This window comes from Paramormyrops kingsleyae, chromosome 14, assembly GCF_048594095.1.
Source record: "Paramormyrops kingsleyae isolate MSU_618 chromosome 14, PKINGS_0.4, whole genome shotgun sequence".
Taxonomy (NCBI): domain Eukaryota; kingdom Metazoa; phylum Chordata; class Actinopteri; order Osteoglossiformes; family Mormyridae; genus Paramormyrops; species Paramormyrops kingsleyae.
The window spans coordinates 5,834,048-5,861,904 of record NC_132810.1 but is presented as its reverse complement, the minus strand read 5'-3'; the positions used below and the strand labels follow the sequence as shown (position 1 = coordinate 5,861,904).

At 47.7% G+C, this 27,857-nt stretch overlaps 1 protein-coding gene across 2 annotated transcripts; it reads right to left on the bottom strand.

Moving 5' to 3' along the window:
- Positions 1-4,886: 4,886 nt before the first annotated feature.
- On the bottom strand, positions 4,887-27,449 carry prkcha (protein kinase C, eta, a). Of its 2 annotated transcripts, XM_023825580.2 has the most exons (15): positions 27,235-27,448; positions 26,669-27,081; positions 21,830-21,893; positions 20,710-20,863; positions 20,390-20,424; positions 19,914-19,996; positions 18,610-18,739; positions 17,964-18,097; positions 16,880-17,020; positions 15,939-16,112; positions 13,159-13,313; positions 8,772-8,910; positions 8,491-8,679; positions 6,448-6,594; positions 4,887-6,360 (listed from the first exon to the last, which is right to left on the bottom strand). In XM_023825580.2, the coding sequence occupies exons 2-15, from the start codon at positions 27,017-27,019 to the stop codon at positions 6,211-6,213; spliced, it is 2,046 nt and encodes a 681-aa protein (XP_023681348.1). In that variant the 5' UTR covers positions 27,020-27,081; positions 27,235-27,448; the 3' UTR covers positions 4,887-6,210. The 2 variants fall into 2 exon arrangements, with proteins under 2 accessions (XP_023681348.1, XP_023681347.1); XM_023825579.2 differs by having other exon boundaries at positions 26,669-27,449.
- Between the last annotated feature and the right edge of the window lie 408 nt (positions 27,450-27,857).

The window sequence follows — 27,857 nt, the reverse complement described above, 5'->3', positions numbered from 1 at the left end:
TTTGATGGGCTATATTTCTAAATGACGATCTAGACCAGATCAGATGTCAAAATCAAAGCTCATTTTCCTGCTCAGCACAAAAATGACAAATATGAATCTCTGCATTGTGTGCAATGGCTCCGTAATTACATTTGTAAGACAAACTAATTGGGGAATAATTATGATCCATCTTGGCCTGTATAAACTCTTAAAAATCAAAATTTAATCTGCCTGAATATGAATTTCTCCCTTGACAAAGAAGCCCGTGTCAGACAGCGATTGTTGACAAAGGGACAGTGTGTGGCTGAGCAGGTTGGCACACTGTCTCTGTGGCCGGAAGGGTATTGGCTCAAATCCCAGAGCTGGCAGAGTGATTTCACTACTGGGTGCTTGTGCAAGGCGCTTAATCCCCATTTGCTCCAGGAACCGTCTGACCCTGCTTTCTCAAAAATGTATGTCACTTTGGATAAAAGTGTCTCTTAAATTGGTTTAAATATAAAAGCAAGCAGTGCCTTAGTTTGTCATGGATTAGCAACAGGTTGCATCATGTCTTTTCATTTGTTATGCACAGGCTTTCTCTGGCACAGAGAAATCTTCAGGATAAACTAGTTGAATCTAGGAAAACCTCATTAAACCACAATGAACAGGTTATCTTCTCTTGGTCATGCTTAGCTACAAAGGCTTGGGTCTCCATTATCCTCCTGTTCTGAGAATGGCTGTTAAGCACATGAATGCACTGTTCCACTGCATTCCACATTGTCTGTATTCATTACTTTGAAGGCATATTGAAGGCTTCATGTTCTGGAATAGTGTTTCCCAATCCATTTCTCATATAGACCCATGGTCGGTCCATGTTTTTGCTCCCTCCCAGCTCCTGGTAGGAAGCAAAAACGTGGACTGTCTGTGGGTGCCCAAGAACAGGACTGGGAAACACTGTTGCACGATGTGACTCAGGCTCCCTGCAAAGGCTCGTCCTAAATGTCTGTAAATGTAAATGTAATGTCTGGCGGTAACATTTTCTCAGAATGTTTGTTAGTCGAGCGTCCCTTACATCAGGAAACGCGACATCCTGGTATTGTTAGCCGCTCGCTTACTAATGCTGCGCATCTCATGCTCTCTCACCCTTCTTAGAATAACACCTGGCAGGGGGACAACAGGAAGTTGCTTCAACTAACAGTTAAAGAGAAATGTCCAGCAGTTCCCGCTCATGCTTGGTGCAAAGGGTGGAGCTAGAGTGACTCTTGAGACCAATCCCATGGTCCGATCAGTCATTGGTACAGAAAGCTCTGGGCTGTGGCTCTTCCTGTTTACTGATTTGCTGTCTCCTATACAGGCCTGAGTGACAGCCCAGTGCCATGGTGGTGTGAGGCTGGGATGTACTACTGAAGCAGAACATTCAGCCTGCAGACTCAAAGCTACTACACTGATACACCAGATGGCAAACTGCAAGTTGTAAAAGCTCCTTAAGCAGAGCTTAGTAAACATAAGCTATGAGCATATAAATCCATAAAGTAAAGATATTGCCTGCAATTCCCTCTTGAAATACTACAAGAAACCTCCAGTACACTATAGGTCATTTCAGATAGGGACTACTTGTCAAAGGTATGGGTGAATCCAGGCCTCCTATTTAAGAGAAGTTTGTTCTGCATCTCGTTGCTGTTGTGTTGTTAGGACTAATAACTAAGTGCAGCTGACCCAGCTGCATGGAGAAAGGGGATCGGGGGTTCAATTATAGTCACAGACGGGGCCACGTTGTTTCCTGTCAAAGGCCCAGACTCACTGTCAGCAGGGCCTGTCGCAGCCCCCACTTTAGAGCTGGCGTCAGGCCCTGACACAGGCTGGGAGAGATATACAGTATGTCTTGCATACAAATACCGGTGGCAGTCAGGAACAGGAAGAGAAACAGCTTCTACCCCAGAGTTGTGTCCATGCCAGACTGCACCTGCCATCTCCGCCCCCCCCTTTAACACTGAATGCTGCTGGATTGACTGACCTTTTTATTTTGCACTATTATTGCATTTAGCATCAGCAGTGCAATATTGATGACTGAATGCAATACACACACATCATATAGATATTAAGTATTTTTTGAGTATTACTTTATACTGTTTGGATGTTGTGTCATGCATGTAAATTTTGTATGTATGTAAATTTTATTTAAGTTATTCATGTTACAGAAACTACTGTACTTCCATTGTACTTGTGTATTAACCCACTTGCACGATGACAAATAAAACCCCCTAATCCTAGGTTTACCAGTAGGATGGACATTCATTCACAGTGCTGCTGTAATATGACTCCATAGTGGGAAAACGGCATTAGGACACCTTGATGTTATAAAACAAATATTTGTTTAGTGTTCTGCCATAGTGGGGTGTTTCACAGAATCATTATCACCCAGCTGAAAAGGGGGACTTCACTGTACCTTGTTGTCTGCTTAAAGGAGGAGGATGATTAGAATCCTCATATCTGTGCCCATACCTACCCGGACAATGAGGTCAAGTCCTCAGTATTTTTCTGCAACTCCGATATGGGGAACACCTACGATGGGCTAACACTTTTGACCTCAGTATTTCAAAAATCGTGGCTACAGCACCATTCCCATCTGATGAGGCTCTTTACTAATGCCAGATATGTCGAATGGGAATAGTCTTTCAGGTTGTCTCTCGCACCTCTCTCCAGTCCTGTCCAAGGAAGCATGCTAAATACATAGAAAGAATCACCCAGCACTTCCAGTTCTTGCACCAAGATCCCTAGAGATGCCAAGAAGATAAGTTGCATCACTGTAGTTCCAAACCTCCAAGCTTGTATTTAGCTGAGCTCATCCAGTCAAAAACTGAGATTGCCGTCTGCCAACTGGGCTCCAGGAAGCACGGGGCTGAAGATTCCAGTCTAAACACGATTGTGGCAGACACAAGCCCTTTCATCTCATATCACACCATCTACACATATGGGTTTTAATTACTTTTTCAGTTTTGGCAGAAGCTACGTCTTTCTGGTTTGCGTGCCTGCTACTTTGTTGAGGCAGTTCAGTTAAAGGTCTAGTTTAAGGGTCAAACTTCAGTTAAGAGCCAGATCCAGCATCCATACATCAATTCTAGCAAGACAGCCACACACAATGGGTTAATCCTCCTTAGCCTGTAGTAATTTGAGTATGACTGCTGTTTTGAAATGGACCTAATTCACTTAGATAAAATATTAAACAAAACCTAATTGAGATTCCATAAGTACATCAGACTACTTAAGTGAAACATCAATGCATGACCTTGGTTGTGAAGCACATAGATCCATTGCATTGATGCTAGACCTCCAAGAAATCCAATTTGCCAATGAACTCAATGGCATTTTCGCAATGGGATACACAAGCACCAAAGCACTTTGCGTTGCACAGAATTTATCTAATTTCTACTAACTGAGTATGTACAGTAATCCCAGATGAACAGGTCACTGTGCAGCCAGTGAGTGGATGTCTTGTGTGTTTACACCGTGTACCAGAGGGACATAAAGTAAGCAATGTCTTAACTGGCCTCAGTTCAGAAACAAGTGGGGAAAATGTGTTAAGGAGGCTCAAACTCCCAAGAGGGAAATCTAATTATCAAGTCAATGAAAAATCATAGGCCATAAAGATGCTGTTCATATATTCAGGTTTGTTTCAGGGCTTCTGACTTTTGTCATCTTCTGTACACAGTAAAACAATTGAAGTCGATAACACAGGTAGGAATATTTTCACTTATGGGTTGGTTCCCACTTGCGCCCATTGTTCCCGGGAATAGGCTCCAGTAACCCCCATGACCCCAGTTGGGATTCAGCGGTTTCAGAAAATGGATGAATGGACGGACGGATGATTTCATCAAAAGGAGTATTATCCATTCATATAGGTTAATATCTTTTGGATTACAAGTCCAAGTCTTTAACTGATGTGCTTCTGGTAGACACTGTTCATATTCATATTTTTGCAAAGCATCACTGAGATATATAAAAACAGTGTTTAGGCTTCATGGTCAGAAAATGGTTTCAGGAAGGCCACATATAGTTTGTGTCCCCAGAATCACTAACCACTCCAGAGGATGCCCCCCCCCCCCCACCACCACCTAACCCCTGCAGAGGAACTCGGTCTGCTTCTCAGTAGCTCTGACTCACCAGGCGTCTAGCAAAGAGGAAGTATTGCATCAGGCGCCTGGCCAGAGAGAGCTGTAACTGCAACTCCAAATAAACGCAGCCTGCTGAGCAACTGTGGGCCCATGGACTCCACCCCTTCTCCCAGGACACCCAGCTTTTCATCAGAATTATGACAAATAAAGAACTATGTGTGTGTGTGTATATATGCACAAACACACACACACATACAGGGTGCATGAAATATATATGTATAATGTATAGATTTGATTATCTTTCCCAATAATATTTCAAAAGACAACATAAAACAAGGATAGACTAAGTAAAGGATGTTTTTGACCAGTATTCAAAAAATAATTTTTTTAAATTATGGGTCAAAAAGACCCAGTATGATCAATAATAATAATTATTATTGCTACTTTATTGATCCCTGTGTGGAAACTGTCTTTACACCTCCCTCATTGTCCCTCCATGAAGGGAGCTGGGGGCCTTGCAGAGGCTGGGTTTGAACTGGCAACCATCTGATTACAGGCTTAGCCCACTGAGCCACCTGCTGCCCCCAATTAAGGGCTAACCCCTACCCAGCCCTAACCTTAACCATCATGTAACCAAAAGACTTTTGACATTTTTAGTTTTTTTTTTTTTGATTGCAGTCACATATTTCTATAAAGCTGAATTTCACTTGGTGGGGGATCAGAAAAATGATCCCTATGACATCGAAATAGCATTTGTGTTCTTTGAAAAGTGCTGAAGACAAGCTTAATCATGAAATAAAAGACAACACACTGGAGTCGATCTGTAATGGCTTCGTTTTTATTTAGCTTTGGGGTATTTGGCCTACAGCACTTAATAGCGGTGGTTTTGGTCAATGGCTCATAACACCATGATCTGTGGCTTAGGACAGAATGCTGGGAAATTTGTGGTCACATGGAGCACAGGGGCCTGTTTGGGGAACTGCTCTGGGCAAAGCAACAGGCAGAAAGCAGAGATTAGCAGGTGGCGAAGGGCGCCAAAAGCACAACCCCCTCTACTGCTGCGATCAAACTGCAGAAGTCTTGGGAAATGCTATTTACACGTGGAAATTTCAGTTGTCAACAGTCCCAGGGACCCAAGTAACACATGCTGATAAGTTTAAGTATCAGTAATACTTTGTCACATAGTCAAAAAAAAAATGTAAAAAAAAAACATGCATTTTCTCATCTGGGAGGATCACTGTTGAATGAAGTCTTGTAATCTGGTGAATCCAGCGGAGTTAGACGAAAGACTAGAATATCTTGCAGGTCATATCGTTAGAACTGCTACATATTCCACCACACTGGGTTAACCAACCCCCTAAAACTAAAAGGATTTAGGTTAGGAAGAACTTACGTTCTCCAACCATATACCCTTACGTCTTATGAGTTACCCGTATAAAACACTCCATATTTTAAATATATTCATCTTCTAATTCACAGCACACAGGCAGATACATGAAGAACACTTGGTACCTGCCTCTCAGCCTCTGCGCCTGAACAGAGAACCGCGAGAACCCTGAGAGTCCCAGGACCCCCAGCACGTCTGTTACATGCAACTCATTTAAACAAAAGATGACCATCTGCATTGTTTATAGAACTACCATCCAGAACTGCCAACACTTCAGCATTCCAAGTAAACCCTTTCGCAGTTACATTATCGTGGGTGTGAATGGGTGGCCAGGGCATGTTCTAACATCCATACTGCAACAGGCACTCCTGAATATGAAGGAGTACTGAAAACACTATGGATCTACAAGCATCTGTCCAAGTCTTGGCAATCTAGACACGACAGTTTTGTATTAACCCATCAATCCACTTCCTGTGGTTCACTTGCAGCTTCATCACATCATGTCAGAGTGTCACTGTATATCAGGGGAGGTGGGATGCACTGCCTCACTGTAGGGCCATCAGATATCCAGACAGGGGTCAGTGGTAGTTGTCATGCCTCTATGTGCTTGACCACAGCATTGGTCCTCCATGTAAACTGTTGGCTGGTTCTCCAGGAACTGAATTTAAAGGGGAAAGAAAAGAAGCTTCCAGTAGGTAGATGTTGTGCGGATAAAACAAAACAAGGAGAGAAGACAGGAATGGACAAAGAGCTCTACTCTTCCACCAGTTCAGGGCACGTGAATGAGAAGTTCCGGAACTCGTCCTGGTTGACAGAGGAAATGACTGGATCATCAATGGGTGTGAGGGTGGGCTCCTCGCGTGTGAAGTCTGGGTCAAAGTTGTTCACGTCCTCTGCCGTTTTCTAGAAGAAACACAGAGAATAATGGAGTAAAGAAAAGATCTTCAAAACAAAACAAAAAAAATGGCCGCTGATAGTCACATGACTCACAATTCTAGGTCTGAAAGGTGGCTCCACCTCCCGGTTGTTCAGCTTGTCCCACTCAATGGTGGTGAAGAACGCATGGCTGGTGATGGCCATCTCACTGCCATCTGCCTCCACACAGCCCAGCCGTCGTGCCGGATTCTTGGTCAAGAACTGATGGTATGAACGGGGAGGTCAATCAGGCAGCACTTACTGAGATCCACACCCTGCACTGCTCTCAGGGTGCTTTATAGAATTAAGCTACATCTGCCATGTACTCCTCTTCCACAAACCATTACAACCGCAGTAAGTCCAAGAATGGCTCCTGCAGCACTGTACTTCAACATTAATCTGATGCCATTCTGGGAGCCCTTACTCCCCCAGTTTGCAGCACCATCAGACAGTGGGAAGTAGCAGTGCCTGGGCTATTGATCAAGATGCAGTGACTATCCATTAAGGCTTCGGCGGTAACCATTTTTTCCCCATACAGTCATACGTTCTAGACCAATGTTTCCCAATCTGGTCATCAGAGACCCACAGCCAGTACACATTTTTGCTCCCTCCCAGCTCCCTGCCAGACAGGCCACTTTTTTGCTCTCTCTCAAAAGCTCAGAGGGAGCAAAAATGTGAACTGTATGTGGGTCCCTGAGGACTGGATTGGGAAACACCATGTTAGATGTTTCACCTCGGTATACAGTATATGGTGACTTCTAAAAACAAACATAAATAAAATTTAAAATAAAAATAATAATAATGATAAAATCTGCATGACTGAGAAAGCCTAAACTGGCTCATCAGTGTGGAAAGTGAGTGCTAGGGGAACCAGGAGACCTTGTGGAAGAGTTAAAAAGATCACCCTTCTGTCATTGCCTAATCTGTAGCACCTGCCTGATTTGCGGCAGCCTGCATACTAGGTTTCAGGTATGCAATGCATGCACCAACAGATTACCGCTCATTTTCGGGGCATTTTGGTTTGTGGCATTAACCTCTGTGTGTGTGTTATACCGGTTCTGTACGGACCAGGAGGTCGCTGCGTCACAGTATATTCGTAACAAATGCAAACTAAAGCCTATCTCTGCTTCCTTAAAAAAAATAACCTACCAGGATACTCTGTACTAGTGCTGTAGGGTGAAAATCACAGAGCACATTAAGTTATGACTTGACATTCAGATATAAATGACAACATGTTCTTTAGTCTGCTTGTTAACTTCACTACTGCTTGGACGTGCACCAAATACCTCACTTTTGACATCTGGCACAAAAGCAGATGTGTGTTTGTGTTAGTAACTGAATAACTGTCAGCCCTCCTAAGGTGAGAATGACTTTACTAGTAGAGGTTGTTTGTGACGCCTTGCCTTCTCAGTATGACAGCGCAACCGTGGTCCATTGCTGTAGGAAGCATGAGGAAAAAAGGCCAGTACGTTGCACAATGGTCAGAGATGACACAAGCAACTGAACTATCGTGTCCTATCGTGCACTTTGGAGAATCTCCAGGTAGTCTAGTGGGCTTCAATGTTAAATACTGAGCTCTTACACCTATGAAATACTGAGAAAAATGAATGACACACATAAAAATAAAGTCTCACAGCCCAAGTAAGTCCCCTAAAGGTTGTAACCCAGGCGATCATCATGCTGCAGAAAATTGCAATAGTACAATACTAGCCGTATACTGGTGCACAGCTGCCAATCCACATTTCCAGTTAAGTGCATCCACGAGCCCTGTTACATAACAGCCCATAATGCTGCAAACAAGTCAACAGTAGGAAATGGGACCCTGCTCTTTCAGTTGCCATGGAACAAGGGATTGCTTCTATTTATATCACAGGCAGAAGCAGTGAACCTTGCCTTAATATAGTCATGCAGGGGCCCAAAGGACAGCCCAGTAGCAGAAATGCCTTGAAGTGTTAACTGCATGGTCCCACTAACCATCAGAATACAACTTTAATGAGGAGCAGGGCATCTGTTGACCAAACGGCCGCATTAAAGGCACCTGATGAGCGTTGACATCAGAGCCTCCCACAACACAAGGGAACAAAGGCGCTATCTTGAAGGGAAACGGGGATGACTCACTGCTTTGAGGATGCTCACGGCATCGGCGCTCAGCCAGGACGCGTAGACGATCTCCTCGTTGAGAATTGACTCGAAGAGGTCGTCTTCGTTCTCCGCCTCAAAGGGGGCGTGGCCGGAAAGCATCTCGTACAGCAGCACGCCCAGCGCCCACCAATCCACTGACGGTCCATACAGCATCTCCTGGAGGATCTGAGGAGGAGGAGGAATGGAATGTATTTAGCATAGGAGTCTGGAGGGGTCTGCAAGGATATGGTAACTAGTGAGAGTCGGAGGAAGTCTACCTCAGGAGCGATATAATCGGGGGTCCCACAGAAGGTCCCAGTGGCCATGCCGTCAAACATGCCCTCCTTACACATGCCAAAATCGGCCAGCTTGCAGTGGCCATCCTGGTCCAACAGCACATTGTCCAACTTTAGGTCCCTAGAATGCAAACCACACGGACTAATTAGATCCGATATCAGGAAAGGATTACACAGATAGAGCCACCAAGAGAGAATTCCATCAGCTTATTAGTGACTGGGTTGCCAGCTCTTCAGGGTGAATTCTGTCACACACATCCAACCCTCCTTTCAAAGCTCCTGATCGCTACACTAACAGACAATAGAGACACTGGCCCATCTCCTACAGCAGCGTTTCACAACGCGGTCCTCGCAAACTTCCACACAGCCCACGTGTATGCTCCCTCAGATATGTGGGCCGTCTGGCAGGGAGCTGGGATGAAGCAAAAATGTGGACCATCTGGGGTCTCCAAGGACCGGGTCAAGAAACACTGACCTAAAGGAACCCACGGTTTTGGAGCATCAGCAGAGCCCGGCAAAATAAGCCCCTAAGATGGTAAAACCCACAGCGTCCATTCCGATTGAGTCACCAACTGCGTTAATCCAGCCAGCTTCAGATGAATACATGCGTTTCCATGAGATAGACCATCATTAAGGTGCCTTTATCACTGCATCCTATAACTTCAAATGATGTGTGTGGTTCCAAAAATACCTTAACCACCAATGCCAGTAAACGAGGCAGCATGTGCCTCAATGGAGAGGCAGTCATTTTAAATGTCATCCCTGCACTGGATAATGACAGAGTGCAAGACACCACATGCAGGAAACCGTTTGTGTGTGATGACAGAATGCTTACTGTCAGGACAAGATAAATGCGGCTATTGTGAGTGGCAGTAATGCAGCGCTTTGCTCAGGCTGGCCACCTCGGGATGACTGACTTGCGGCCAGAACACTTGAAGACAGTTACAGACCGGAGTGGCCACAGAACACCACAGTCTCCCCTGGCAGGGTCAGAATGACAGATGGGAAGCAGGAAAATGAGTCCTCACATTTTGTCACCAACAAAACAGGGCCAGAAGTGGGGGGGGGGGGGGTGGAGGGTGGCAGAAGCACATCAATATTTACCCACCAGGTAGGAGACAAATATAATTCTCAGCCGGCTTTAATGACGAATACTTAACAAATGTAGCCTATGCCAGCAAACAGAAAAATCACCCATTTTTAGGCAGTGACACACACACACACACGCACACACACACACACACACACACAGTAATGGAAAACTACAAGACATGCAATTCCTATTCCTGTGAGCAACAAAGTACTTCACACTAAATGAATCACCAGTGCACAGCACTACACACCAACACACGCAAACACTGCACAGCTTACGTCAGTCCGGATCACAAAAACACACAAAAAGTACTAATGTGCGATTAGAGAGGCTTAATAGTAGCATTGATCACCCTGAGCCAGTATTTTCAAATCCGGTCCTCGGAGACCCACATTTGATCCGGGATTTTGCTCCCTCCAACCCCGTGGGTCCCCGAGGACCGCGATTGGGGAAACACTGCACTAAGCTGTGAAAGTCACTGGATGGGGGAAGAGGGTGGCTGCGGTACACAGGTGCTGGCTGTAAGGGGAGACTGGGCTGGACAGGACAGAGGGCCTGCTGTCACCCTGCAGGCCCACAGCCCGGCCGGCAGTTTGCTTTGGCAGTTCCGCAGTGTGGAACTGCCCGTTCTTCGCAGCCCCTTCCCGGCAGTACAGGGCAACGGGAGAGGGCATCTGGGGTAAGAGCGGAGTGGGTGCGGTTGGAGACTAAGCATCCCTGTCCCAAGCTCACACATCCTAAACCAGCCTCCGCTGACTCAAGACCCAGGCGTGGCACCTGACAGCCAGCTGTGGCCAATCACCTCGGCCAGGCTGCAGTCGGATGATGCGATTCCCATGCAGGCCATTTGCATGCAGGGGGTGCAGCTGATACCGGTACAACGGCCTCGCTCTCTGAGGTTAAGGCCTGACAATAAGACCATTCTCCTCGTCCAATAGGAGATATGAGTATTATTCACAAGGCTGAATAACCCCCATAAAAGCAGACAATAACTGGTGTATTATTTATGGGAAAGCTTGCAGTGCACAAGCAAGGAACTGCCATATAGCAAAACTGCCATTTCAGACTCAATATTACCTGTGCATTTTTATTGCATGAATGCAGGATTAATAATAATAATAATACATTTATACAGCGCTCAAAGACGTTTATAATAACCTCATTGGAATATGGTTTGAAATACGAGTCAGAAAATACAGTATTGCCTTTCAAGGTAATGAAAATCTGGCCGTAGGCTATGCTGCTTGGGATTCGTATACATAATTCTATCATTTTTTCCTGGTCTGATTTTTGCTGAACGTTGCTTTCTACTGCCTGTGGACTGAATTGGTCGTCGGTTAAAAGCAGGGAGGGCCAACTCTGCTGTTGAACATGTTCAGACTCATTATCGTATGAGAAAAAGCTTCTAGTGTGGCGGCTGTGTGACGGCTGATGACAGAACAGAACCACCCGACCTGGCTGTGTACACAGTGGGTAAACTCCTCATCCGTTTGCATTCAATTAACACTTGACTAGGGACCCCTGCCGTTATGACACTGTAGCCATCATAAACAGCAACAAGGGCAGCCGGATAAGGGGCATCTTACCTGGTGGGGCATGAGGAACCTGCATATAACAATTCAGAATTGAGACAATTGTATCTGTATGATTGGTTTTCCATTGGTAATTTGCACATCACGTCAATGATATGTCACCGTGTGGGTTAATTAACCTTGTCGGAGGCAGGTGACCACTCAGAAGTGCGAGATAGGGAGGTGACAGTGCTGGCGTGAGCTCAGGTCACCCCAATGGAAGCTCGAGGTAGGGGGAGCGAGGGAGAATAAAATATCGCACCTTTGCACACGTCAAACTTTGTACAGTACTAACGCATGTAGTATTTCGATACCCAAACGGGGGAATAGTATGGGCAAAGATCATTATCATTTCTTCCTGGTTGTGAACAGAACGAGAGCTTTGGTGGGGAAGTTGTACAGGACCCCAAAATCGCAGCTAAGATCAAAGCATTCCTTGAGCGTCTCACATGAAAGCGGATAGCAGGAAAGGTGAAGAATCATTGTTAATAAGTTCATTTTTTTTATTATATAAAAAAAAAAAACTAGATGCCTCCGAGGATAATGTTATTTGTGTTAATTGTCTTATTTTATTGGAAGCGGTTACCTTAAAACATGGATCGTTCCACTGAGTGCACTCTCAGAGGTTGTCAAGCTTCTGGTTTTTGATTTAGATTGTCCTTTCGTTTTGAGAGTAATGTCATGAACTGAGAGGTAAAAAGGGTCAGTTGGGGGACATAGTGAAACGCTTTAGTGTCACAGCTGCTTAATTTTACCCACGGAACACAGATATAGGCATTATTTGTTTTTATTATAACCCGTCTTTATTTGGAGAGTTCTATCAAAATTCTATACTGGAATACTTGTAGTTGTACATTTGCAGACAGTGAAGGAAGTCCTGTATTTGCATTTCATTTTGAAAGCAGTGTTTTTTTATAAAAGGGTTTGTGATATCTGACATGTGGCTCTGACTTACAAATGAACGTTTTACCATTTCATAGAAAATACTGAGATATCCATCGTGCATCACTGGTTTTTGGTCTCTATTGGCCAACCCTACTGAACAGCTTTTATAGGGTTAGCTGGCTGTCACCCACAAGTCACAGCTTCCCTTGACACATGGAGCCAAAGCTGTTTAGAAACGTTCTGTTGAATCAGCGTCTGCTCCACACACCAGTCCTCTTAGGCAGGGCTTTATTTACCAATATACTCCAGTTCAGTGCTTTCCTGCTCACTGAAACCCCAAGCAACTTTGCCCTAGAAGCTTAACAAATCACTTCCTGTTTACTTTCATGTACTTCCTGCTAGCGAAAGCAGGACAGGAAGCTGACATACTCTGATTGTGCAGATAAAACAAAAATTTACACATATCTGCCATTTCCTCCTGCAGTAAACTGCGTGCACAAAGTCTGTTACGGTCGTATTCATTTCGACACCAATATATCAGTTTCAAAATGAAGGCAGCGCAAAAATGAACCACTATCAGAGTGCACACATTTCAAGGACATCGGAGTTATTGACGCTCTCCTTGAGGCTGGTACCAGCTCAGTGACGTCACAGAGATGATATTTTCATATTCCTGCCCCATCTCCCAGCTTGGATACAGAACAAGGGGAATTTAGAACACTCTCTGCTCCATTGAATTAATGTCAGATCCCCAGAAAGGGAGAGTTGATGAGAGGATCCAGCGTGCGTTCAGACGGCTTGCGTGTCACCTGGAACTCACCTGTAGATGATGCCCTTGGCGTGCAGGAACATGAGGGCAGAGGTGATCTCGGCCGCATAGAACCGTGCCCGCGCCTCTTCAAACTTCCGTGACTTCTGGATGTGGAACATGAGGTCACCCCCGTTGACGAACTCCATGACGAAGAAGAGACGTTCCTGAAATGCAAATGTGAAGAGTCTTCGCCCCATACCAATGCAATGAGTGTTTGGTCTGAAACGATGCGAACCAGCCAGGCAGGTTACAGCAGGCGGTGACTACAGATACCCAGTAACCTCACCCACCTTTAGAAAGCTTTGAAATCAATTGAGACAGATGTTACTGAGCACTTTATGGAATTAAGTACTAAAAAGACAGTAGCTGAAGATTAAAAACAGTAGCTCGAGGACGAGAGAGGAATGGAGTCTTCTAGAAGGTGACGGGGTTGTAGAGAAACAACCGACAGCCATGGAGGTCTTGGATTGACCGTCACGTTTGATAGCATGTGAAAGATGGACATCCTGCAGAGTCCTTGGCAGCCAGACCCTAAATCACTGTCTTCATTACAGCTCTGTCAGGCGGAAACAGGACGTCCATGCAGCTTTTTTTATGGAAGCACGAGTATTACAGTGAACATTACCACATCTAGTGGACTGGCAAATGCCTTCCAAGCAAGAAAGCTCACACAGCTCAAGATTCAACCCTTATAACTTCATGATAGTGACCCAGAAAGTGTCTTTTTGGTCCAGCTTGTTAACTGCATTGTCCAGACAGTCTGTTCCATTGCACCTCATCCAAATGTCTCATTTTGCTTACATGTATATACTCTCCTTCTGGTTGGTTAGTGCGGTTCACAAAAAATAGCATAACACAGTATAACAACACAGAGCACTAACCCAGCGTTTCTCAACCTGGCGCTCGGGGGTCCCCAGACAGTACACATTTTTGCTCCGGGAGGAAGCTAGGAGGGAGCAAAAATGTGTACGGTCTGGGGACCCCCGAGCGCCAGGTTGAGAAACGCTGGGTTACTGCTCCGTGTCAGTACACCGTGTTGTGATATTTTTGTAATTTATTTTATGAGACCAGTTACACCAAACAAATTCCTTGTATGCATGGCGAATGAAGTTGATTCTGACTTTCAGCCCGGAGAGACACAGGGAGTTAGTGATTATTGGGTTAGATGGAGACAGTGACACAAAGATCCTGGTTTAGAGATGCTTGTTCAGTCTCCTCTAACCCTATAATCACGGGCCATAGTGAAGGCAGTGGGGGACCTGAACTATCCACAGCTATCCTCCTGTAATGCACCCCTACCTAAGCCAGCAGTGGGTCAAGTTGGGGCTTCTCACTGGGGGTACGGGGGGGCTGGTTCAGTCACGCACAGGGGAGTAAGAGGGGCTGGGAATCGGAGGCATCGGCCGTACCTTAAGGCTCACACCGCCCGTACCTTAAGGCTCACACCGCCCGTACCTTAAGGCTCACACCGCCCGTACATTAAGGCTCACACCGCCCGTACATTAAGGCTCACACCGCCCGTACCTTAAGGCTCACACCGCCCGTACCTTAAGGCTCACACCGCCCGTACATTAAGGCTCACACCGCCCGTACCTTAAGGCTCACACCGCCCGTACATTAAGGCTCACACCGCCCGTACCTTAAGGCTCACACCGCCCGTACCTTAAGGCTCACACCGCCCGTACTGTACCTTAAGGCTCACACCGCCCGTACTGTACCTTAAGGCTCACACCGCCCGTACTGTACCTTAAGGCTCACACCGCCCGTACTGTACCTTAAGGCTCACACCGCCCGTACTGTACCTTAAGGCTCACACCGCCCGTACTGTACCTTAAGGCTCACACAGCCCGTACCTTAAGGCTCACACAGCCCGTACCTTAAGGCTCACACCGCCCGTACCTTAAGGCTCACACCGCCCGTACCTTAAGGCTCACACCGCCCGTACCTTAAGGCTCACACCGCCCGTACCTTAAGGCTCACACCGCCCGTACCTTAAGGCTCACACCGCCCGTACATTAAGGCTCACACCGCCCGTACCTTAAGGCTCACACCGCCCGTACCTTAAGGCTCACACCGCCCGTACATTAAGGCTCACACAGCCCGTACCTTAAGGCTCACACCGCCCGTACCTTAAGGCTCACACCGCCCGTACATTAAGGCTCACACAGCCCGTACCTTAAGGCTCACACCGCCCGTACCTTAAGGCTCACACCGCCCGTACATTAAGGCTCACACCGCCCGTACCTTAAGGCTCACACCGCCCGTACCTTAAGGCTCACACCGCCCGTACATTAAGGCTCACACCGCCCGTACCTTAAGGCTCACACCGCCCGTACCTTAAGGCTCACACCGCCCGTACATTAAGGCTCACACCACCCGTACCTTAAGGCTCACACCGCCTGTACCTTAAGGCTCACACAGCAGTAGCCACAGTGTGACTCCCACTCCTGCTGCCTCGCAGACACCTTGACTATTTTAGTTCTCCCCACCGCCAGGGCGGCTCCTGTCTGACAGCCATTAAAGCAGATTAAACCTGACCTTCACTTTTGTTACTGAGGGAAAGTGTGTGTGCGATTAGCGTGTGACTAACTCCGACACCTCACTGGCTTGCCCCAAGACCTGCTAACCAGCTATGACTGCCACCACCATGTGGTGATTACTGGTAGTGCGCACTCACATTTATTTTTAGAGTGCTTCTGAGAAGCCATTTTAGAGTGAACAGTTTTTCAGTGCCACATGGCTGGAAGAGGCCACTCGGTATACAATGTGTGACGTGTGACGTCTCTCACCGGCGTCTGGAAGCAGCAGTATAGCTGCGTCAGGAAGGGGTGGCTGTGGGCAAGTGACAGAACCCTCTTCTCAGTCATGGTGCACTCGACATCGTCATCCTGCAGGATGATGTCTTTCTTCAGCACCTTCACCGCGAACACACGATCCCTGTCGTTCATCCGTGCCAGCATCACCTGGTGAGGGGAGAAAGTGAAAACGCACACCAAAGTCACGTTAACAAACCACATTAAAGTGCAGTTTCTAACCTAATTATTCATACGTTAACATTCATTAACATTTACTGCTTGAGGGCACGGCTGCCCTGTTCCACACTAGTGATGGCCCAATGAAGCTTCATGAACCATTTGCTATATTTTCTGACTCCACTAGATGGTGCTCTGTTAAAAAAGGGCTCTAAACATGCCCCAATGCAAGCTAAGAGCACTACCTAGTGCAGTGGTTCTCAACCATTTTTACCATGCCAGCTCAGTCCCAATTCCATATCAAGTACAGGTTTAAATTAATGCTATTTTCAAGCTTGCAGTGCACTCTGCACTTTATGCCAATCAATGCCTATTGCACAAATCTGATTGGATGTGCCAGTGAATTTTAAATTAAGTATCTGTGGTATGACTTGGATTCGTTGGGCATTCACTAGTTTTATACTAAGCATTTGCAGACCCAAGACCTGTTTATTTAGGTTAATTTGAGGATTGGGGTTGGGAAATCTGATCGTGGATCAGCATAGGACCTTGCTAGTTTTAAAATGCTTACATTTCCAAATCTGCCTTGCCACCCTTTCAGAACTTGCTGAGACCCGAATTTGGGTCGCGACCCATGGGTTGAGAACCGCTGATCTAGTGGCGTCAAAAATTACATCAAAATGTTCCCGAATCTTCATTTTGCCATCACTAGTGCAGACAGTCTGCACTTCCTGTGAAGCTGGCTTGCCTTAGCTCACCTTGCCAAAGCTGCCCTTGCCCAGCACCTGCAGGAACGTGAAGTCCGATATACCCCGTCGCTGGCTCTGCTGCTCCGGGACGCCCATTTGGCTCTCGCTCCGTATGCTAGAGCTCCGCTGGCGCTCCTCACTCAGTGCGGACTGGGCCGGAACACGAACATGCAGACGTGAGTTGGTGCCAAACTCCCTCTCTATCTCACTCACCATCAGCAGCACCAGTCAACACTCATTTGCAGAACACAAACTGCGGTTTACAAAACATCGTCTATCTGATATATTTGGTGACATTTTACTTATTGTTGGATGGCATTTTACTTACTGAAGAGGATAAACCTTTAAAAATTCTATGGTGGTTTGATGGCTTAACTGATACTCTGCCACCTGCTGGTAAGAATTGTCAGCTACATAATTAGATGCTAAACATGTCTGGGCCCTTAGGACTCTTAAGGTCCCTGTATACTTCAGATGAACCTGACGTTGTTTTTGCAATATGACATCATATGACATCATAATCACCGTGGTAATCAGTTTCGGCACACCGTCTATGTCAAACTTTTTCTATTTGTTCTGATCCCAACTATTGTCCACGATTGGCTGACATAATATGACACCACAGGGTTGGTCAACAGGACTAATTATGCAATTACTGCCATGCTTTACACTGAATCCCATTTTAAATGCTGTAATTAATGTGTATTTCGGTTACCAGTAAATGTCGAAACTGACATCATCCTGCAGCATAGTAAACTGCCGTAAATCGTTTTGGAATTTGTGCGTTTTGTTGGTTCCTCTGTCTTGTGCTGCTGCTTGTATTCAACCAATAATGGAGGTCAATAAAGAGCAACTTCCACTTTCATGTCCTTTTTAAAAATGACTCATGCACTCCTCAGGATTGGTTTTTCTGGTGCATCCAAAAACATTCTGCGTCCTCTAGGGTTGTGGCATGACATAGAAGGAACGAGGGGGCAGCGGCGTCATTTGAAGCGCGACCGATTGCTCTCGCGCCCGATTTCGTTGTGTCCCGACCTCGTCTGAAGTACGCGGCCACCTTCAGAGCGCGTGCGTGGGGCCGGAGGGTCCTTACCAGGGAGTTACGCTTGGAAAGGCCGCCTGCCTGCAGACCCATCTCTGACAGCCGGTTGGCCAGTTCCATGCTGTTCACGCCACAGCTGGGAGCCACATTGCCTTTGCAGCGGATGTGGACATTCATCTTGCAGACTGTAGTGTGACGCAGGCGCGTGCGCAGACACAGACACGCAGACACAGACACGCAGACACGCAGACAGAGGTGTTAGATTTCCAGCTGAACAAACCGATACCAAATGACTACATTCTTCACCATGATAATTATCACTGTGGGTGTCCATCATCTGCAATGGTATTGGCATCCCCCCCCCAGGGTGAAGGCCGGCCTTACGATGCCTGGGAAAGACTTCAGCCCCCCATTGACCTCAAACCAGGATTAGAGGTCAGAAAAGGACAGTGTCCAGCTTCTCAGTTTATCACTCATACTCACACACTGAATATAAATTACTCTTGTGAGCAAAGGGGGGGGGCATATTTCTAGTTTATTATAGTAATGCCATAACAGCTTACTTAGTAGTAGTACGAGACAGATCAGATAGATGAGATTGATGGGACAAGTGGATCGATGGATAGACGAGTATCTTTAATATACTAATCTTGTATTCTATTTGTGCTACGTGTTGGGGTGGGGGGGGGGGTCTTACTCTTGCAGTGCAGGCCTTGCTTCATAATGCCCCACAGCAGCGAGCCACAGTGGTCACAGAAGGTGGGAACCTTGTAGTTGTGGATGTTGAACTTGTGGGGGACGTTGATGCTGAAGCCCTGGTTTGTGGTCTGTGAGGAGAAGCAGCTCATCAAATGAAAGCCACCGATTGGGTCTCTCAGTTAGCCAACAGGGGGAGACGAACCAGACTGAAAACATTGCGAAAACTGGCCCAGGCCCCTTCAACTGTATCGCAAACCCTTCGTCACTGAGATTTTCTGAACAACACTTGCAGTACCAGATATACCCACATGGGGGCACAGCACTGCTGACTCATCAAAACTTAGACCAAGCTGGATTTCTCTTAATTTCGAAACTTAATGGGGCCACAAAAATGTTTCCGTTTCTTTTAATTAGAGTTCAGATGCAGCTGGACAGCTGCTCTCTCTTACTTGGAGCTTGTTACACAGTTGGGCTGAAAATGACAAGCAGTGTCTCAGCCCAAGGTCAAACTGTGCAGCCACAGACGCCCAGACGGCCAGACGGCCAGACGGCAGCCCAACCCGAGGAGCGACGGGCTTGCCGTGACCCCCGTTATCGAGGGCTGACTGCCTCATTTCTGTGTCGCAGCTGCGACCAAACTTCTCACTCAGAGGCCTCAGTTACCACAGAACTGGTAACATTAAGCTAAAAAAACTAGACTGGACCACCTGAATGAATTCAAAGGAGTTCTATAGATACAAAAATCTATACAGAAACACAGCAATCGCACAGAAAAAGCTCCCTCTCTTCAATGATATTTATCACCTACAATCCTAGCAGCACAAAGACACCCGTTTTATAAAAATGTGGATCATTAATATAAACCAATTAGTCCAGATGGATGTAGATTACAGGGCCAATGTTATCGCGGGGTGAGGTGACTAAGACTGTTGATCTGAATTAGGTGAAACTGTAAACAGGTAAAGATGTCGCTCTGGCAGAAATCGACTGAGCAGCTAAACGCAGCTGCAAGAAAAATTCTCTCTAAATGTTTTGGAGCATTCGTCAGTGTCCTGTGCAGGACATGGTCAGACTCAGAGGCTCAGCGTTCTTCCTCCAGTCACACTAGTGTCCGGAAACCTCTCTGCACAGTGCTGCTTGGAAATCCCCTGTCGCTGTGGGCAGTATTATAGACAGACTGACCCAAACCCATGCAGGGCAATGCTTTCGGTGTGAAAAGGTTCTCAGAGCTACCGCTCAAGCCTGGCCACACGACGGGGACTGCCCTGGGGACAAGCCCCCCCCCTCGGCCATCACACTCACCTCCTCCTTAGCTGGCTTCTTCATCCGAGGGCAGGAGTTCACAACCACCTGGTGACACCTCTTATGTACCACACAGGTACACACTGCAGGGACACGGGGAGAAAGATGCGGGGTGTTAAAACAGGAAAAAAAAAAAACGTGTGTGTGTGTGCGTGTGGGGGGCGGGGGAACCAGGAAGGCGTGGTGCATCTGTGGTGGGCTACCAGGAAGGCAAGGCTGATACAGCACATGAGAGAGAGTGAGAGAGAGAGAGGGAGAAGCGAAACAAGAGAGAGAGAGAGAGAGCGAGAGAGACAGAGACATAACCACTCCACTAACAAGATCAGAGTGCTGTTCGGCACGACTGCAATCTACAGTCAACAGTCACAAGCAGCTCTGTATGCATTACACACAGACACACAAAAGAAGGTAGGTGTGTAAATATGCAAGACATGCTCCGTACAGTAAAGATGTATACAAAGTGCGGACTGACTCACCTTGGCACTGATATCCCTGCTTCCCAAACATACCCCTGTAGCACAAAAGCAAATGAGGACACATTAACAGCTTAAACTCACAGACTGGTCACTAAATGAAGGCTGTTTAGTACGCGGAAAGATCAAAACAGCCCTGCAACATTCTGTAAATGTCCTGTAAACGTCTGCAACCCGTAAATCTGTAAACAATGCATGAGAATGTAATGCAAATGTGGATTTCTGCGTGCTAGCGTGGCAGTTTGTCCGCGGATATGAATGCATTTCAGGTGGACGTCTTCCATCGGGATGGGGGGGGCTTTCCCGATCGCAGGCACCCTCACCAGATGAATTCCTTGCAGTGGCAGCAGAAGGTTGGCTGTCGCAGGAACGTGGACATGAACTTGTGGCCGTTGACCTGGTGGATGCGTCGACGCACTGCCCCCTGGCGTTTCCTGGTGAACTGCCGGTAGGATCTCTCGGGGCCCGTGGCATCCTCTGCGTGGGCAAGAAGACTCATCGTAACTCAAAGGATAAACAAGCGCGTCCGCTGGTCGCAAGCAGGGGACAGAGCACTTCACACTCAAGAAGCGACGATCAGAACAGGAAAGGCTCACTGGCATTCCAACGCAGCAATAATATCATACCCCCCACCCCCAAAACACACCTGAAAGAGGGTCCATGCTGGATCAGGATCAGGGACATACTGTCCTGTCTCACTGTGAGCAGGAGCCAAACAGAGAAGCTGCAGGCCAAAGACGTGTCCGGTATAAGACCGGGAACCCATTGACAGGTAGGCCAGCATCTCGAAACCCTGGAGAGTGACAGTCACCAACAGGCAGCCTGTGGAGAGGCTAGGGACGGCCAAACGAGGGCCTCGGCGACCATATCTCAAACTGCCACCACAAATGCCAAGGTGGCACAAGGAAGAGCAAGAACCAACGGCCTCCAGAGTTTTGGCAGCTGGGCATCAACATGAACCAGCAGGCTGATGGCATCTTAGTTTAACAGCTCAAATTTTGGAACCTGAAACCTCACCTTCATGAGCTACCATCAGAAATGACACGCGGAGTATTACATGACATTGGGTTGGTAGCTTTAAAAGTGCAGACCTGTCGTAAAAAAATCCAAAAAAAGGCACACGGGGAGGTGACAGCGGGCATGGAGGAAGAGACCAGGGATGCACACACTTGTTGACCTGGTGTGACTCACACAAGGGGGCTTGAGCACGTGACAGTCATTTCATTACCATTTCAGCAGGACCCAGACAGACACCCAAAAGAAAAAAAAAAAAAAAAATGTCCCTACTGGATCCTGCCAGTTCTGCCCAAAAACAGGGCTCAGGGTGGCGCTGATGGAGCAATAATTACCCAGCTATTAAAGCCCTCACACTCTACCCCCTGGCTTTACCCAGAGCCCCCTCTCCCAGGTGGATGGAGTTGGGCTGATGGGTAAATTCCTTACCATCGATGAAGGAGCCAGTGAGAGTGATGACGATGTATACTTTGCCCTCTGGCTCTAGGTCAACCTGAGGAAATACAGGAAAGAGAGTGTTACTATTAAGCTAACGGCTAACGGCTAACACAGGAAATACATCAGCTAGAAAGGAACAGCGGTCAGGGCAGATCATGTGACTCCTCACAAACACAAACGCCACTGTGCTCAGGGTCTGCCACAATCTGGACCGCGTTGCACGGAAACGACGACGGCAGGACTGCCCACGCGCTGAAGCCCCAGCCTCACAGGGGATGGCAGCGATTCCCGTAACCCAGCAGCCGGGTCCTGCGGCGTGCCCTCAGCTTAGGAGAAAGGGCTAAAGCCTGCGAGGCTAAACGGCTATCGTGGCGAGAGGGCATACAGCAGCAGCAGAACGTTTGGCTAACGAGCTAAATGTGACAGCGTATTCATTAGTCAGTGCGGGAGGAGGATCCGGCTCTGGGGCTGTAGCAGAGGGGGAGGCATGCCCAGACGGGTGCAAAAGTGCTACTCTGCCTCATCTCACAGTTTACCGACTGGCCCCCCAGCCAGGTGGATCATTTCAGGTCTGACACTCATGAATGGGGGTTAGCCAGAGGAAGCTATGTTTGGTGAGGCCTGAGCTTTCAGGATGAGGCTTTGTGTGAACTTGCCTCACGCTCACGTATTCAGATCCTGGAGGCCAGCCGACCGGAGAACGTAGCACGGGTCCTCCTGGAACCGGGCCAGCGGACTGTCTGTCAGGGAGCAGAAACGTGGACCATCTGCAGGTCCCCGAGGGCTGGATTGAGACGCCGCACCAAGGGCACGGGTACTGAAGGACGTTTAACCTCACAATCGGAGAGCGGGGCAACCCGGTAAACAACTGCTGGGGGGTGGGGGGGTGGAGCCAAAACCAGTTCATCCAGAAAGTAACGGAGCTTGGATGTCAACGCGAGATAGACCTTTCCATAGAGAAGCAGACTCGGAGATCCATGCACACAAATGCGCAGAGGGACAGGCCTTGCATGGTTCGTACAGTGTGAGAACCCAAACACGCAGGCACTTTCTGCATGGGTTGGTGGGGGGAGGTGGGAAAAACAGCCCCCGATCTAACAGGGCAGCATTAGCGCTTCGTAGTCAGATGGAGCGAGTCTCAGAGACCACAGAATTAACACTGGGGCAGAGTGGGCGTTGTGTAGACAGTGCGGTCGGCGTTTCTGCGTGGGGGGGGGGGGACGCTCTTACTGACATCTGCACGTCTGTGAACGTGCAACTGATAGCAGTAACATGCCTGGAAGCCCGGCACTGTGACATGGCGGACTGAGGCAAGCCAGCGGAATCGCTGCTCCTCTTCCCATTGGCCTGCGGCCACCTGCTGTGGACTCGGGGTTTGAACCGAACAGGGTACCATGGCAGCTTGGAAAGTCCCATGAGCTCAGAGGGCGATACCGCTGGAAAGTTTGACTGCCGCCCATCTGGCCTGTGGTTACAGTGATGTGTAAAGCCCACAGGTCGGGCAAAACTGCAAGAACAAACAGATAAACCCACCATGCGATCTCTCCCCTGCCTCCGGTATCCACTGAACCCGGGGTGGGCGTATCTCTGAACGGCACCTCCGATTTGGGCAAAAGTTACTGCTGAAGCATGAAGAAAAGAAAAAAAAAAAAAACGGAAGCGATGCCGGCGACCGAACGTGGACCGTGACGGGGAGTAAAGTGCAGGAAGTCAGCTCAAAGTGCAGACCTGCTGATACTGCAGCCTGTGGTCCATTCAGAAAGGCAGCAGAGCTCAGGGGCTTAGGGAAACTTCTAGAAACAGACCACCAGGCACGATAAGATGCTCCAGTGGGCATATTGTACCATTTTAAGGTTTCAATGAAACACCTACACATACTCCTCTTCACCAGTTCTGCAACTCTCTCTCTATCCTTGTCAATCCTTCATTAATGACGTATTGTTACATCACAAATTACTACAGTCCACAGTCAGTTGTCATTCTATAGTTATACAGACCCCCACCCAGAAAAACTATACACCCCTTGTTACAAAAGCATCATGACAGTCCCCCTCACAGATGCCCTGAAATAATCACCGTTTCATATAAATTGCCGTTTTCCTGCTGTATTTACTGTAAATACAGTCAGACTTGCCTCCATAAAGCAAAACCCAGTTAGATGCAGTTCTTACCATCTCCGCATTTGTCAGCCTCACAGACAGGCTATAGATCTGGGTCATGTTAACACAATATATCTCATCTCTCACAACAAGGGCCGTGGGACAAGTGTAGTTGGAGCCCTAGATTTTGCTAAAGCCAACAAACGGAGAGAAACTCCCAGTTAGCTATCAGAAGTTGGATGGGTAAGTTAGCGCAGGGCAGAGGGAAAAAACTTGGAGATGGACTTTGTATCGATCGTCGCACAGGGCAGATGGACACCATTTTGTCGTAAGGCACACACAAACACGATACAGGCAATTCGGAGACGCTGATTTGCCACATTAAATGTCGTTGGACTGCCGGGAGACACTGGGGCACCCAGAGGAAAGCTTTGCAAATACGGGGAGAAAGTGTGAAACGTAAAGAAGGGAAGCGGGATTACAATTCCCATCCCTGGAGGGGCGCTAAGACAGCCTGAGCCAAGATGCCACCCACAGACAGATCAATAATTCATACGGCCATTATAATTTCATTTCCAAAACATGAAAGCATCAAATGATATGAAGTAAACAACTGTACAGGCCTGTCAGCAGGAAGGACATGATGTAATGGTGACAGAGTGAGATAATGGGGGGGGGGGGGGGAGAGTTATGAAGCATGTTTGGAGGCCCCTCTGGCGGTTCCCAGTCACCGAGGAAGCTTCAGCGGCAGCAGCGTGTTGGGACCTGAACGCTCCATTCGAAAAAATAAAATGCGAGCTGGAAAAAGTACGGATTGGGCGTAGCGTAAAGCAACAGGAAAATGCGTGCAGGATGATCTCGTGCTTTGAAGTGCCGGGCAGCGAGCTTCTGCCGCAACCTCATGCAAGTGAAACACGAACATTAAGTCACGTAGTGCTGAATAAAGGCCAAAGTTAGATAAGGCACATTCGCTTTAAGGTCATCGATCCGGTTATCTGGAGAGCGCAGTTAGTCCAGGAACGAGACTGGCCTGCTGAAACGAGCCAATCAGAGAGGAGACCGAGCCGAGCCGAGCCGTACAAACAAACATCACACCTACAAAGCTGAATAAAACGTGTAACAGCGGCCCGTTCTCGCTTAGTCGCTCACTGAAGCGGTTCATCTTTTTAAATATTTAACTGGTAGCTTTTTTGTGGGGGGGGGGGGGGAAGTGAAAGTCAGTGTCGGTACTGAATGTGTTCGCCAAAACAGTCCTGCAGAGTGTGAAGACTGATCTGCCTTGAAAACTCAGCTGCGACCCAGCTGGGGGGGGTGGGGGAGTCTGCTTCCTCACCCCCATACCAGCCCCCCCCCGGGGGAGAAGGCAGCACTCACACCAGGTTAATCGCTCACCTACAAGCACAGAGCTGGTACCCGTCATTCTGATAGAGCCCAGGAGTCCTGCACCTATAGAGCGTGTAAAAGGAACTGTACGTCACGCCCACACAGACCAGTAGCCACCAGACCCAGAGAAGAGGTGGACCTCAAGCTCAGGGAGCACGTCCAGTCCTACAGCCTGCCCAAATATGGAGTGGCATCAGTAAGAATTTCGGAAGTCTGCGAAATAGGGAAAGTGGCACTTGCTATGTGTTGCCCTGCAAAGCAAAAGCCTGTTTAACACCAAAGTATCATCTGCAGACCACAGCAAAAGGCACAAGCAAGACTGGGTACGGATACGAGTCTGTTTGCCCAGCGGCCGCTGTGTCCCAGCGGGCCTGCGTCTCTCACACCTTCGACCTGTTAGCAGGCCCATTACACAACTCAGATTAGCGCGCCAGCCCTCCCACTCAGGCATGCAGTTGCAGCTGCTGCAGCCCCCTTGCAGGCAGGGCAGGGCCTGGCCGTCCACATTACAGCATCATGCAAGGCAGCCTGCAGAGCAGCAACATCTTATTGGGGGAGGGGTAAACCATCACCAAGTATGATTAAAGGTCATTGGCCTAAATCGCACGCTCCAAGCCCCGGTCAAGTCTGCATTACTGTCCAGCAGGGTGCCACTGAAAGCTAAATCAGTAGTGATCTGGACACCCCCAGATACTGTACCCCCAAGTACACGGCTTCTTTTAAACAATATGACGGCTCCAGCGAGAACCTGTTGTGTATCTGACACGTAAATGGCGTGTCGCGGCGCCCGATGCTATTGTTGTGGCACAGCTGTCGATTTCCGTTACCTTTAACCTTACGGTCATCTTCAAGTAAAAAGCTCAGACATTGATTTTACCACCCCGCGGTCCTTTCAGGAATGTGCAGTAGGAGAAAACAATTTACACCTGTGGGGTTACAGGACTTCACAGGCGCCAAGACTCAATAGGCAGTGCAACCCATTCCCAACCGAGCTATTTAGGTCAGACAGGTATTAGACAAGACAGAAAGAAAATGTCAAACTGAAACTTACTGCAAAAACATCCATGAACAAGGTTCGTATCTCTCATGCATCTGGCCTGACATTCACGCTTTCAGACTATCACCCTCATGCAAGAAATCTTACGGGAATTTTATATTATTCCGTTATAAACCTAAGATTAGTTACATCAAAAGCGTTGGGGTACAGACTATTTACAAGGTAATAAAACTGGTACATACACAGAAATGAGTGTGCAGACATTTCTGGAATTGAAACTCTCACTCCAGGCAGCTGACAAAAGTTGACAACCCTGCATTATAAAAAGACACGTCCAGTCTCGATACTCACCCATCCTTCGAAAGTGTCCTCCATGTTCGAAGTTTTGATCAAGTCCTCGAACTGGATGGTGCAGTTGGCCACGAAGTCGTCGTAGCCGATCGGCGCGTCGTGGAAGACGGCCAGCTCTAGCTTCCTGCCGTCGCTCACATTCAGGCTGAACTCCTCGTTGTATGTCGGCGTGTTGGTCTTCTGCTTAGTGTGCGTCTGCCCGATTTTATACTCGTCCACCTTGACAACGATATAGGGGTCCAGAGAGGGTGACGTCTTGTTGAATATAACAGAATGGCGTAGAGAAAAGGTGGTCGGCTTCAGGTCCACCGCCTCCCCGATCCTCAACTTCAGGTACCCGTTGAACTTCATCTTGGTTTCCCAATCAACTCAAGTTGACACGGTGTAATCTAAAACACTGTTAACGTGTGCGACTGTGCATAACGACAAACGACAGTCCCGGTATTACGAACAAACAAGCAAAAAATAAATAAACACGACTCTCATATCGTCGTTTATTGATTGTAATGCATCCGCAGCGCTGCCGCATGCCCCGCACACAGATCGAGCCAAGACCAAGTCCTCACCGAGAACCTCTGTGACTGCTGGGGGAGATGAACTTCGACGAAGGAATGGCCGCAAAGGGGAAGTAAATCTGCATGAGTTCAGCGTAGACAGAGTGGTCTTCACACCCCTGCAACTTCGCTTTGACACGTCCGTCGGCGCATTAACCTCGAAAATGCTGCTCCGCTTCCCCAAACACCAGCCTTCTTCGCTTTCTGCTTGTTCTAATGGTGCAAAAATGATCTGAAGGCGGGCTCGGAAACTGTAGTTCCCCCAGCCCTACCTGCGCCGCGCGGACATCGCGCGTGAAGGTGTTCGGGGACTTCAGGTACCAGGATGCACCTCGGCGCGCAGGTTTGACAGGTTCGCTGCAGGTGCCATCGAACAGGTTTTTCACCCTAACTCGTATCGCTTTTATCTGCTAAGGAATTTCTACAGATATAGTAATAGTGATACGATTGAAGTGCTCACAATGTCTGAAATAAAACATATGTACGACGCTAAACAAGATACTACTCTCATCGTATTGAAATGTCTTGCCTTGTCCTTGATTGGCCTTTAAAACATATTTTATAGTATTATACACTAAATTCTGCTTTAGATATGTACTTGAAGCTAAGGAAAGTTCCTGCACGTGCATCTGGAA

Excerpts from the sequence above, each read along its gene's own strand:
- prkcha (XM_023825579.2), bottom strand. The coding sequence starts at position 27,019 with ATGAAGTTCAACGGGTACCTGAAGTTGAGGATCGGGGAGGCGGTGGAC. Across the intron at positions 21,894-26,668 it reads AGGACACTTTCGAAGGATGG|GTTGACCTAGAGCCAGAGGG; the intron begins GTGAGTATCGAG and ends GTATTTCCTCAG. Across the intron at positions 8,680-8,771 it reads CCGATTATATCGCTCCTGAG|ATCCTCCAGGAGATGCTGTA; the intron begins GTAGACTTCCTC and ends CCTCCTCCTCAG.